This window comes from Hypomesus transpacificus, chromosome 11 (genome assembly GCF_021917145.1).
Source record: "Hypomesus transpacificus isolate Combined female chromosome 11, fHypTra1, whole genome shotgun sequence".
NCBI lineage: Eukaryota > Metazoa > Chordata > Actinopteri > Osmeriformes > Osmeridae > Hypomesus > Hypomesus transpacificus.
Window position 1 is genome coordinate 13,533,462 of NC_061070.1, and position 13,984 is coordinate 13,547,445.

Here is a 13,984-nt window from a genome sequence, read left to right on the forward strand (position 1 = left end):
CGTCTGTTACTTAGTACACCAGTAGTTTTCTTCTTCTTCAGGACATTCCAAATGGTTGTACTGGCTATGGCCAATGTTTCTGCAATGGCTCTGATTGATTTTCCATCTTCTCTAAGACTCACAATTGCTTGTTTTTCACCCAAAGACAGCGCTCCGGTTTTCATGTTGTTTTCACCTCTGAATACAGTCTGCATAGACAAAACCTATCTTACCCAATCTGAACCTGAGTGTAGACATTCAGTGGTATTTATTGATTGAATAATGTATGTAATAGGACACACCTGGGCAACAAAACACACCTGTCAGTCATATGTTCCAATACTTTTGCTCACGTGACAAATGGGTGGGTTCGAACAAAAAGGTGATATTTTCTAATTTGTGCATCAGATCCTGATGTAAATACCTGGAAATAAAAGCTGAAACGTTGATCTCTGGTTTCACATTCATCGTTTGATGTCAAGCCCAAATGTTTTCAGTCTACAGCAAAAATAAAGGAATTGGCCTCACTGTTCCAATACTTTTGGAGGGCACTGTATATACTGTATATATTGTAAGCATGTACATACATTTATGTTTATGCTTTTAATTTAAGAAGGGGCAATGCACGTTCATTAACAAGACCACTTGGGTCCATCATGTAAATATGCCAGATATATAACTGAAAACATTGTCATTGTAAGGGAATGCTCATAGAATTAACACACGCATTTAACTTCATTTAATTGTAAAGTCGACTAAAACAGCACAAAGGAAATAAGCAAAGACTGAGCAGAAATGTCAGAGAAGTTAGTCATGAGGTAATAATGAAATTCTGTCCTCCTGCTGCAGTAGTGCCTTGGCCTTTTCAAGCGCTGCATGTAAATATTTAGCGAGGACTGTGATTGCCTTGCAGCCACGGCCCATTCATCTCTGTCACAAGGCAATAATGGAGAGCTGTGAGCGCTAACACGAGCCAATGCTGACAGAGTAGTGACTGGGACAACATGAGCACGCAGGCTACAGACAAAGCCTGTTTGCATTGGTTCAATACCATTGACTTTGGTGCTTCATTTTGTTCTAATGAGTCTTTCTTTCCTTTCTTTTGAATGTAACTGTTAGCACTGTTTGAGCCGGGCTTACCCTAACACTGCTGTAAACAGTGAATGTGAACCAGCTGAAGCTCACAAGGATTTTCATGATGTCATCAGAAAAGGTTGCTGTCATGAAAAGTTTATAACATTCACAAAATGTTAATTGGTCTACAGTTACACAGCTGCTGGATGATCACTAGAGACTGTGTATGTGTGCCGTAACAATAAACACACCATAAAACCGTTTATATGACTTGCAACTGTTTAGGTGCGAAACTGTGCTGTTATTGTCTGTTCTTTTGTCATATCAAATCACTGTTTGTCGATGTGAGGATCTTCTGCTCTGCCACAAAAGAAAATATTTAGAGAAGAGCCTGACTGCAGGGGCTCTGTTTCCCATTAGGGCCAAGCAAGTAGCCCAGTCAGTGAACGCAGATGGCCCGCATCCAAATAAAAGTTTCTGTCTCCAGGCTCCATTAAAGATATATCATTTCAAATGATGATGTCAGCTCCACTGGGTTCTTGTCCAATTGGCCTATGCCTCCCCAGGGGTCATCTAGGGAGGAGATCCGCCTCCTCACTTTCACGAACAAGGTACGTGTACATCTGTGTAAACAAGCCTGAGTGACAGTCAGAGGAGCAGCGGCACACCATGGGGAAAGTAAGACTTCCATATGGCTTGAGTTTCCCTCTCCGAAAAACAGGGAGGGGGAAATCTGCCTCTTGCCTTGCGCAGCCCAACCCTGTGGAGAGACAGTCCATGTTTGCTTGTCAGGAAGAAGAATGAGAAACATGGGCTGCTCTTCTCCCAGCGTCAGGGAGCGGTTTGAAATGCTCCTTTGTGCTCCCAGTCTGTGTTGGAGACAATGTAGATAATGAGAGAGGAATTTGGCGTGGAGCACTGAGCACACACAGGGGAAGCACCTCGCCCCTGCCCTGGGGAGCCCTGGGGAGCCCAACCAACCAGCTGCCACAGCTTCTGTCTCCCAAGGCTGGATACTGTATACATGCTCATCCTCAGCCATAAGATATGATTCATATCTCTGCACACATTGTCTGCAGTTCTGCTTCTACTGCCCCCAAAATGTGGAGAAATAGCCCTGATATGTATGAATGTAAAGCCATTCTTCGGTTTTCTTATCATGATTCCAAGAACATGGCCTCTGTTGTTGTTAATGATGAGCTTGTGGCTTTTGTTTCTGTCTGAGGAAACATTCTGTGTTAAGGTATAAATCATGCAGCAGAAATGATCCATTACGTTGCACGAAAGGCTCCCTTCAAAGCAGTACAGGCATAATACTTACATTTAAGTATGGCCACATACCCACTAACTAGTCCAGGTTAATTGGACACGAAACACTGGACAAGCTGTCAGTAGCCTTGCCTCATGTCTGAGTAGACTCACTCTGAAAATAATAGTAAGTCGTTTATTAAGATACGTTTTATATGTTGGCTTTAAAACTATATTCGAAACATCCCTCGGTTTCCTGCGGGGATGCACGAGGGTGGGACTTCAATGTGCTGCATATTGTGTGGGCTGTTAAAGTAAGTAGCCTATCGCTGGGAGCGCAAGCCGTGAATGAGGACGTACTGCCAACCTGTTGATAACGGAGAAGACGATGACCTTGATTAACTATGCTGGAATGTGGTGATACAAATAACACGACGTCAAAACCTACCCTTCGACTAAGAAGACGGAGTTCAAGGTTGCAAATAAAACATTCCTTCGCGCTGGAGGAAAACTTGAGAAAAAAATCGATACAGTAAAAGTTGACTAGCAAGTGTGACTGTGAGCGTGATCAGTGATGACAAAAACATTTGAAACGTATCTAAAAGAAATGCGTCCGCTATCTCTAATAGGAAATCACGCAAGCTTCTTAATTTGTCGGAGGACAGAGCAGGTGTATTGTGCCCATTGTTAACAAGCCTTGCAACTCAACATTATTGAACATCTTTGGTCGGGATGTCCATACCTATGTGAACATAGCTATATGAAATGGTGTCCACCTGTCTTACAAACTGGGGAGGGATGACCTGAGATGACCATTCAATTCACAATGAAAGCGCTGATCTTTCTGTGTATCGGATTTTGGACGTCTTGTATGAGCAACAAAAGCTGTCCGAATCTCACCATTGACAGCTGTCGTTGCACTTCTGAGAGGTCCAAGGAGTTGAACAGACAACTCGTCCGAGTGAAAGTTGTTTGTGACGATGTGGAATTATTGGACACCTTACAACCCAGCTTTTTACTCAACGAAACAGTTTCCTTGTAAGTAACATTCGTTTTGTTCTGATATTGCATCCTTCTTTAGATGTCATAAACACTTGGTACAGTAAATTCTTCAAGCACATCCCACATTTGCTACATTCAGCACACAGTAAATAGTAAAGATTTGAATAATACAGTAAAAGTTTGGTGAAGCCTACTTTAATAAAATCTCAGCCCTCCTCCCATTTTATTGCCAATTCACACTGTTTTATCCAGAGGTATATACTGAAAGATGAAAAATAATTGCTAAAAATGATGTTGAATTTGATAACAAGCACATTTTAAAGAAAGTTATTTTTTAATTTTTTATGTTTTTATTTTTGTATATGAGTAATAATTATTGCATTAAGACTAGTAACACCGCTGTTGATCTAGCCTGGAGGCCACAGAAGAATTTAGTTTGTGAAGGTGCTCTCCATGGACCCCCATACTTCACGAGGTCACAGTGTTGATTGCAGCTCATAATTATTGTTAAACTGAATCAATTGTCCTTAAATAAAAAATCTTGGTCTTAAGTAAGCTTCAAGATAATCTTGGACACCTTTTTTGTTAAATACAAACCTAACAACCATATCCTCTCCTTCCCCCTTGTCCAGCCTTGCTCTTGTCCTGAAGGCCCATTGCCAGGAAGCAGTTTTTCTGCATTAGGAAATGTGACCTTTGTCTCGCTTTTGTTTAGACGTGCTGTGAAAATAAACAGATATCAGAGGGAAGTATGCACATGTGGAGTTCCGTTAGTGGATGTCCTGATGAATCTCTCTCCATGTCCCTCCCAGGCTGTGTCCCCAGCTTTCTCATCAGCCTTGTCTTCATGTGTACAGTATGCACAGTAACCCCCCCCTAGCTTCAATATACAGCTATACAGAAATCTATACAAAAGGTTGAGAAGGATAATTTTGAGAAAGGAAGAGAGGGGTAACATTTGTACCCTTCTGTTCCCCACTCAAAATTGTTCTTCTCAACTTGTTTTAAAAGGAAGGAAAAAGGTGCAATGGTCTCTTATTTTTTTCCAAGAGTTGTATTTTGTTTTATAAGAGTGGATTTATTATTGCTACACAAAAAACGGACTGAATAATTAATCCATGAAGATGTACATTTAGCTCAATAATAAACAACAAAGCAACAAAACATTTACTTCATAAACCTTCTATTCTTCAGTCTTTAATTTCTACAACATACCCTGTACGTGATGGAACAACATCAAACATAAAATGGAGAAATTAAATTTGAGTAATTTGTCCCAGCTGTAACGCAGCCAAAGCCCTTTACTAACACCTCTTCCTTTTGGGCCGATCTAACAGGGGAGAGGCTGCTGTGGAGTTGGAGTTCGGCCTGACAGCTCTGTTGACCTTGGGACCTATCTGCTGTAATGGTTTTCAGAGCATTAGGGTTAGAGTAGGAGAGACACTGGGCCTCTCTGGAGCACAGTAGCAGGGATTGTAGCAGACACCTGTCTGAGGCACTGGCTACGGTCAAAAGGAAGACAGATTGGTAGTGAGGGAGGCAAAGAGATACAGGGAGAGGCGGGGGGGGGGGGGGGGGGAGACTGAAATGGAGAGGCAGAGAAAAAGGGAGATAGTGCAAGAGGCAGTCACAGAAGGAAGTTAGCAAGAGAGGGAACGTTGAAAAGATAGAGGGAGTAAGAAAGACATTAGAAGGAGTGACAGGGACAGAAAGTCAGAGGGACTGACACAGAAAGCAGAGGATAGGATAAAGGTAGTATTGGGGAAATAGCTGTTTGCTCTGTGACATTGCAATAGAAACGACGTGACACAGAAAGATAAACAGAATGTTTGTCAGGGGTTGTTGCTCAGTCACAGTTTTAATGCCAAGTTACAACTAGGACAGGACTTTCCTCCATTTGGATATCACTTCTGACAGGATGTGGGCTCTTTTTGCACTGTATCACTGACAGAAAAGACGACTCGGGACTCCTACATAGAGAATTTGTAATGCAACAGTCCTTTCAGATTTCTCACTTGTACTGACTAAAAGCAAGTAGACGCTCGACATGAAACTTTCCAAAACATTCATTTCAGATTTGAGAGCCACAAGTCCCCAAAGCATGACAGGCTCTCATTCTGTCTTGGCGCTAAAGCACGTCAAGGACAAAATATGGCTTGGGTAGAGACCATATCTGGAGGTGTCTGGCCATCAGCCTGTCTCTGAAGACAGTCAGGAGGGGCAGCTTGTGGTGTTAGGGTGGAAGGAAGCAGGAAACCATAGCTGCCTCCCTCCTCACACCACAGAGACATTTCTCTTCTCGAGACTTGAAGTGTACTCCCTTGATCCACTTCCACAGTAGAAGATCCTCAGACTGTAGTTACGATGACAGGATTCTGCTGCATTGTATACGTCATGTCGCTATTCATCCTGTCGGGAGCAGTTACCTGTGTCAGACTGGTGGATTGAGGTCACCGCTCACCTCAATTTCACAACAGACCCTTGAGGAAACGACACACAATGCGGACACTCGCGTAAGAGGTCCTCCTGTGTCCGCTGTGATTTGTTTTCCTCTGAGCTATCTATAAATCTCGGTTTCCTTCCCTTTCTTATTTTTCCTCTCTCTTCAGCGCTTTTGCATTTCACCCCGGGTGCTGTTTGTGCGGGACACTCCTCACTGTCCTGAGTGGTTCTGCATGAATATTTCAGTGACATGCACATGTTGCCCTCTGTATCCTCTGTGCAGACTATGGACCTAGAAAACAGGGACAGGACAGAGAAGGAGAGCTTCTCGGCCAGTTAAAGGCCACAGTTTAATAAGCTGTGGTACCAACCCTTAATTGAAAGAGACAGGGCCAAAATGACCTTATACACTAGCTAGAGATTAGGACTAAAGGCTAGTATTGACAATGCACTTCCATGGTTCTGTTTCACTGCTTTTATCCAGCACCCATGCGGCTAAATCAAAGGATCATGTTCAGAAGTGGTCTTCCCTGCATTAGTGTCTGAAGTCCAAAAGGAATGTTTCTTTGAAATCACTTATTTTTCTGCCCCAAAATAGTGAGTACCACATTTACTTTATTTTCCCTGTAAAAGGCTAGCTTTCACAACCCTTGTTGTGTGTGATACATTTTGTGTTTATTTATTTTTTGCTCCGTTTTTTCTTTAGGTGATAAGGAATCACAGTTCATGACTGTTCAGAGGAGAGAACAGCTTGCAAATCACGATGGCCTTGCGAACCCAAGAATGTGTCCAACCTTAGTCAAATGTCTACCGTCTAAAAATATTGGAAAAGACAAATACAATGAGCGCCAAGGATACTTTTCTAGTCTGTTATCCCTACCTCCTCCCTTCACCATTGAGTAAATACCAAGGTTTCTTAAACTGTCATAAGTCTGCTGGCGCACAGGCAAGCCGGCTTAAGCAAGCATGTTGTGTTTTCCTCTGTCGCAAAATGAGTCAATTATAAACGTGATGTCTAATGCTTTTGTAGCAGGGGGTGGTCTCAGGAGGAAACACTAACTCCCTCCCTGTCTCATCTATGCAGAGGCCTAAGAGCAGTGTTTCAGTGTGTGTGTGTGTGTGGGGGGGGGGGGAGTAAGTGTCACTCAATCAAATTAAATCTCAAAATCATGATGGTCCACTTGTCAATTGATATGTTTTATTTAATTTATTTATGCCATTGTTTAATGGACTGAACAGTTTCCTGACTTCTGACGAACTTCGGGGAGAATTAATTGTGTTTATCACAAATACTGATTTATGCAAAAAGCCATGGTGATGATTTGCATGGTCTCAGTAAGAGAGCCTGACGTGGAGTCTTTCTGCTGCCCTGTGGGGCGGCGCCACATGCTCAGCTCTCAGCTTGGGCCTATTTGAGGCACTACTAATACTTGAACTCCCCAGCAATGTCTGTTTCTCATCCAAGGTCAATGTTAGTCAATATGAAATATGTTATTTTGGTTAGCTGTGCCTAGTAACCCGATATTGTAGAATAACAGAGGGGTTTGGATGTTTGACGAGAAATGCCTGGAAACCATGGGGCCGCCTCTCTGCATGTTTGTGATAGTTCACATTGTGAGCTTTTACCCACTTTGTCCCCATGATTGGTGACTTGGATCCCATCAATTGAAGTTATTTTTGTTTCTGCTCTCTTATAATCATAAAGTTGGATGTCTCTAGTGCATGGCTGGTCTCACTGTAAAGATGTTGCATTTTGAAATGAACCTTACAGAAATATACTAGCTGTGGTGTTGGGGGAAAAGAGTTGGACTGGTGATCTTGGACAAGAGTTGATATAAGAGTTGCTCCAAAATGTTTAACCACCAAGTACAATTCCAGTGAGGCTAACATTTAATGCCTTTGCCAAACAGGAAACATAGAAGATAAACAATATATTTATTCAAATGTAAGTATAGACTGTAAATTAAAGCACATCTGCATGTAGCCTAGGCCTCTGTGTGCCTGAAATACACACACTTTATGAAGTGTGCTGTAGTGTGGTGAAGTCTTCCATGTTAGCCCTAATCACAAAAACACAGAGCAATGACATAGACCATTTGCTCTGGCCCCAGCCAGACAATATTTAATTTGTCTGTTCTCCTGAAAGCAGCTTATCCTCTGAGAACATAATTGATCATGTAAATAGAAAGTTGGAAGGACTCTCTAGAATCTGGTCATGCGCTGTTTACATAATGTACAATTATGTTTTGCCTCTGATTTCCCGGACGTTGCACAGAGGCCTGAGAGAGGCATGCAGGGGTCGCTGAGCGGCTGCTTTCCGCTGCAAACACACAGATCGGGGGACGCTTGAGTTTGCACAAACAGAGGCCCCCTGTCCCTGCCTGCTGAGAGGGTACTTCTGCCCATAGACACAGGATGAGGGGGGGAGGGAGTTACGGGTGGAAGGGCAAGTGGAGGTGAAAATGACGGTACAGTACACAGCTCTTGCAAACCAGTACCACATGATCTCATTCAAGTGGGTGCCTTTCTGATCGAATAAAGGGTTTGCTGAAAGCCACAACAGCATATGTTTGTGTGGTTTATTAACACGCATTAACAAAAGAAGGTTTAGGATTTTTAATATAAATATATTTTTTCAATAAATGTTTATACCAGTTTGTCCTTACCTTTTAATAACCTTCCTTATACCTTTATTTCAAGAAGAATCCAACCTTTTTCATTTTTTTTGCAACCTCAAAGCACTGTTTTACTCCAACAGTAACTTTTCCAGCAAGCTTAGATATCTTCACATTTCTCTCCTTGTCATTCATGCTGTGTCATTTGATGTGTACGTGTCTATCCGTATGGCTTGTGTATCTCCCGTCCTGGCTATTCGAGCAGAACAGCTATAGCACAGCACCCCCTCCCTGCACGGTCGGTCAGCAATTTGCTTCTTCAGCACAATGCATTATGGGATCAAGCTGCTTAATCCTATAGCATTAGAATGGAGGATGCATTCCTGCTGGTGAAACGAAGCGCCCTCTAGTCACTGAGGTGACTCGTGACACATCCCAATTACCAGCCTTCCCAAACCTCTCCCATCGCTTGGGAGAGGAGGAGGACGACCTTGTTAAAGAAGACACGGAGGAAGACGGTGGATAGAGAGGGAGGGGTTTGACCTTGAGCGTGTGGGGGCGAGCCGGTGGGAACCATGTGACACAGTGCATGCAAAGCAGCAAGGCCTCTATCTCGGCATGCAGGCGGTGACGAGCTTGAGACAGCGTGCCAAGCCTCGCCATACCGGCAGGGCCTGCCCCACAGCCCCAGCAGACAGGATGATATAGGATCTGGCAAGAGCAATCAATATTTTAGCAGATACGAAATCCCAAAAATGCCATGTGAGTTGTATTTGAAATTATGTGGATCTAGGCCCAGGAATAAGCGTGACATAAATCATTACACGTCGCTCCTTTCTTAGCCCAGAGCTCAGCAGGGAGGAAGGAGGGGAAAAAGTGTGTGTGTGTGTGTGTGGGAGGGGGGGGGGCTGGGCTGAGTACCTCAGTTTTCAAAGTCAAAATGCTTTGCTGATGTGTTATGCCCTGACAGTGAAAATCAATGTCTGATGTTTGGATTGTGCTTTGTGAGTGGGCTTATCTGTTTCCATGTGCATGTCTACTGGATGATTGTCCACTTAAAAGCCCCTGAGTAGATCTGTGTGTGTGTGTGTGTGTGTGTGTGGGCACAGAGATGGTTACTATTGGATGGGTGAGTAGAGTTGATCTCAAGTCTGATATGTTTACCTCACTGCAGCAGCAGATAACACAGACCACCATCTGTGCTCTAACGAGTCCCCCAGGATTCTCACCAACTCACTACCTGGGGATGTTTGTTTGGGTCTGTCCTGTGGCGGAATGGGTTTTACCTTGTACAGGTATGGCAGGGATTTTGTGGACACTGTTTAGGATATTTCTGCGCCCTTGTGTTTGTGTGTGTGTGTGTGTGACTTTCTTCACGAAGGCTGAAGTTGTACCCACAGGCATGTGTGTGACGCCGGTTGTTTACATCAGAGGAACGAGTCTGAGTTACTCTCCAGGGAGATTCAAGTCCAAACTTTCCCTTCCTGCTCCATACAAATAGCCTACATGTTAGAGAACAAAGGATTTCATCAATGGCATTTATCTCTTAATACAAGTATGAAGCAACTGCAGTGGTCTTCTCTCTCTCTGAGCCAAATCACTATCAACACAGGCTCGCATGTTCACATCCATTCGTCACTAAATCCCCCTGTGGAACATAGCATTGATTTGTTTAGTGTTAGAACTAGCAGTGGATGATTGAATTGTGCTGAATAGGCGTTGCGTTAGGCCTCTTCGGCGAGGGTCATATTCTGACATGGGGGTCCATTACCCGTTTTAACCACGAATGGCTATGAATAAGACAGAAATGTAGCCCAGATGAGAAATTTACTGCCAGATCTAATCAAGGATAAATTTTCACCTTGCACCAAGTTATTGGCAGGATGAATAATTTACGGGGCGTTTGTATAAATCACCTCCTGGCTGTATTTCTGGAGGTATTTACAAATCTGTCCCCTGGCTCACCATCTCTCTCTGCTGTCCATCTTCTGTCTCACATCTGTCCTTTTCCTCTCCACCCTCTGTTGCTCCTCTATATTTCTCTCTCCTCTGCCTCTTCTACTGGATTGTGATTTCTCTCTCAGCTTTCTCTTTGTTTTGCGGGCCCTTCTTTTGACTATAACTCACTCACTCACACACACACACACACACACACACACACACACACACACACACACACACACACACACACACACACACACACACACACACTCACTGCCTCACCTCAGTCCCTCTCTCTGTCTGTGTCTCATCCTCAGGATCCTCAGCAACAACAAGATTTCCTTGGTGAGGAACGGCTCCTTCTATGGTCTGGCCGCTCTGGAGAAACTGTGAGTACCTCTGTGGCTTGTGCTTTCAGTCCAGCCCCTGTGCGCTAGAGCTGGCTTCACAGCGAGTCTCCTGCTTTGGGAGAGGAAGTCAAATGAGAATAATCTAAATCACTGTACAATAATAATGAACCGCTTTAAGAGAGGATGGTCTTTGATGCCCATAGTAAGTGCCACAGCACTTAACTCAATTGCAAGAGTAAGTGTCGTAATGGTGTAATATATAGGGTAACATAACAGCACTGCAAGTCCATAGGATTTGGCACTTCGATAGGACACCGAAGGATGGGAGTGATGTAAGTGTCCAGCCATGGGAAACTGAGTGACGATCTAATAATGAAATTATCATTGAATGAAAACCACTTATCTAAAGCAGCGTACAGTACATAGAGGGGATTTGAACCTTTGACCTCTGGATCTGCAGTCAAGTGCTCTAACCACCCTTTCCCTGTTGAGATGGTTCCCTCGGTAATCAACCAGTGATGATTACCATTCCTTCAACTCCATGAGTGACCATCACATTCAGTGGTGACGTCGAAACGGACCATCTTTCTGAGAGGGGAGCTGTTTAAGAATGCTAATGACATCATTACTAATGCTGCTAGCCAAGGAACTTCTATTAAAGCCAGTTCTGTTGTGGAGCCCCTTGACAGGTCATTACAGCAGGAGGAGAATCCTCATCTACTTTCTATGATGTCCCTGTGCAGCATACATAAGGATGTCATCGGTCTTCCTCTATGGTGTAATGGCACCATTACAGGATCAATAAACAGATTATGCAGCTGATATTTGTCCAGGTGACGTGTCACCACGTGACCTTTGACCTCACGGCCAATTGGGTCCCGCTGTCCCTACACCCGTCCATCTTGAAAGAGGCAGCTGAAGGCAGGGCCAGTGTACCTCGGGCTGGTGGGGTGCCAAGGCAGTGTTTCCAGTTGTGGTCAGTGAGTGGGCTGTAACGGCCAGCTGTTTGATTGCCTGGCTGGGGCTGGTGGCGTTGGCACCCAAAGACACTGCGCTTCTCTGAGTGAGTGTCCGACTGACGGAGTGTTGACTCTCCATACTGTGACCAGCTGGCCCCCTGACCAGCAAGAGCTGACGGGTGGGTGGGTGGGGGTGGGCTGTAGAAAATGTTGTAGAGGGGGAGGGGCATAGTTTCAACTGATGGCCGTGCAGAATAGCTTTGCTCTGTGTATACGGAAACAAGTTTGAGAAACGAGTTTGAATGTACCTTTGGTGAATACATATCGTCTGTATTTTGTATATCGCGCAAATTGGAGATTGGATTTCTCCGTACTTGTTGATTTGACCTTTCACTTCATCCACAGTGGCATCTCTCCGACTTCCCTATCTGAGAGGAGAGGCAGTATGTATGTGGAGAGAGTAGCCTGGTCCAACTCGCTGGTGTGAGGGTTTTTCTCACTCTGATTAATCTTCGTTAGAATTGGATTGAAGTCCAAATGAATTGATCTCTCAACAGTCAGTTGAGAGACAGAGAGGACACAGTCTGCTTGACCCAATGTTCCTCACTGACACCAGCAGCGAAGTCACGGAGAGGACTTCATCAAGATGCAGTGTGGCGAGTCATGGCCACTGCCATTCCTCACGCCACCAGCTGACTTCGGGGGCGCAGGACGCGTCCTCTACAGTTTTCTTGTCTGGTGGTTCCAGCTGGGGAGGAAAGGACTCAGTCGATTCCCCGTTCCTCAGTCTGGCGCGTTGGATTGATGGATGCATGGCAGATCCCTCAAGGACAGATCACTGCATCGCCGGCTCTGCATGTGAAAGGACGATAGTGGAAAATAGTGCCTGGAAAGTTTAATGCAAAAGTGAGTTTGGTGTATTTCAGGATTCTCAGTAATTGTCTTCACGTCCGAGTCCACTTGGGAAACCTGCCCTCAGAGGTCAAGGGTTATTTAAGGGGGGAGAACAACTCTAGTGTATTAAAGTTGTTGGATTGGGCCTGTATTGATTACATCTTTGGTGTCATACATAATTGAGCATGAAGTGAATTCATGTGATAAGGATCGCACACAGTATGATTGCTCTGGCAAGGAATACCATTAGCAATCAAGCGTTCTTTCATACGACAATATCTGAAAAGCAGCTTACTGTGGTATGTAGGAAGTAGTCATAATATAGACAGGCCCCAATGGTTTAGTGTTGTTTTGAGATATGAGGCTTTTCGACAGTGTTTTATGTGAGCCAGTTGGAGGGTCACTCTGGAGGTTAACTACCTCAGTTCTGGGGGTCTACTGATCTACTGTACCCAGCAGGCTGTGAAAGAGACAGGCTGACTCTTCAACCCCCACCCCCCCCTCCCTTCTCTCTCTCTCCCATTCTCTCCCTCTGTTTCACTCTCTGTCTCTCTCTCTCTTATGGGCTTCTCTGATGCCTGGTCTCTGAGGAGCTCTCCAACAGACCATCCATCAACTCTGTCTCATACCTCTACCTCTAAAGAAGAGTTACTTCTCTTGTTTTCCTTCTCCAACTGGCCAATGGCAAGACATTAAAGCATAGTGATTTATCTGTATTAAGCAGTTTGTGACGTTGTCCTGAAAGGGAGTGTTGGAAATCATCTCTTGGTTGGCAGTCACTTTACACAGGGTAAGTAAATAAAAGTGTATGTACAAGTGTTTCTCTCAGGATTCATGTTTTAGACAAAATGACTACTGTTTATCTCCAGGTAACTATCATCCCCAGGGAGGAATCTTTTCTTCTTCTTTTACCTGCCCTGCCTGCCGCTCCTCCTCCATAGTCTTCTCTGTGTATTTGAACCCATACGTCATAGAATTTTTTACCTTTAAATAAATACCTAAGGGGCACCCTACTTACAGAAAATATACAACCCTCTGAAGCGTTCTTTGTCTTGCTAGTGAAGCAGGCAGGAAATTATTGCAGTAGGGTTCCATATCATAAATGCTTAAACTGATTAGACACTGGGAGAAACACTGAGGCAATATAATTCTGACTGTTGGACAAGAGTCAATGATTTAGAATGATTTCCAAACCACATACTTGACAAAATATGAGCTTGTTTGGCAAAATGTATTAGCACTGGGCTGCATTCAGATGTAGTCTGTCAATGCCATATCTCTAGCTAGGGACCTTACTAATTCATGATGGTTGGCCCCTTGTATTCTATATGTTATTTCCCAACTAACGCAGTGAGGGAAAGCCCAATGGCTTTTGATGCTCTGGCAGTGGTTGCTACGAGTCTGTCACACAGACATGCGCCCAGACTTTCTAATTGGACTGAACTGTCTAACTACCCCTTCTTTTTGCTCCCGAGCGACT

General features: G+C 44.1%; 1 protein-coding gene across 1 annotated transcript in view; it reads left to right on the forward strand.

Annotated features, from left to right (window-relative positions):
- The first annotated feature begins 2,628 nt into the window (after positions 1-2,628).
- Positions 2,629-13,984, forward strand: part of LOC124474134 (adhesion G protein-coupled receptor A3) — an 82,040-nt gene continuing 70,684 nt past the window's right edge. The window contains 2 exon segments of the mRNA XM_047030034.1: positions 2,629-3,339; positions 10,619-10,690. Coding sequence (XP_046885990.1) covers positions 3,110-3,339; positions 10,619-10,690 — 302 coding nt within the window. The 5' untranslated portion in view covers positions 2,629-3,109.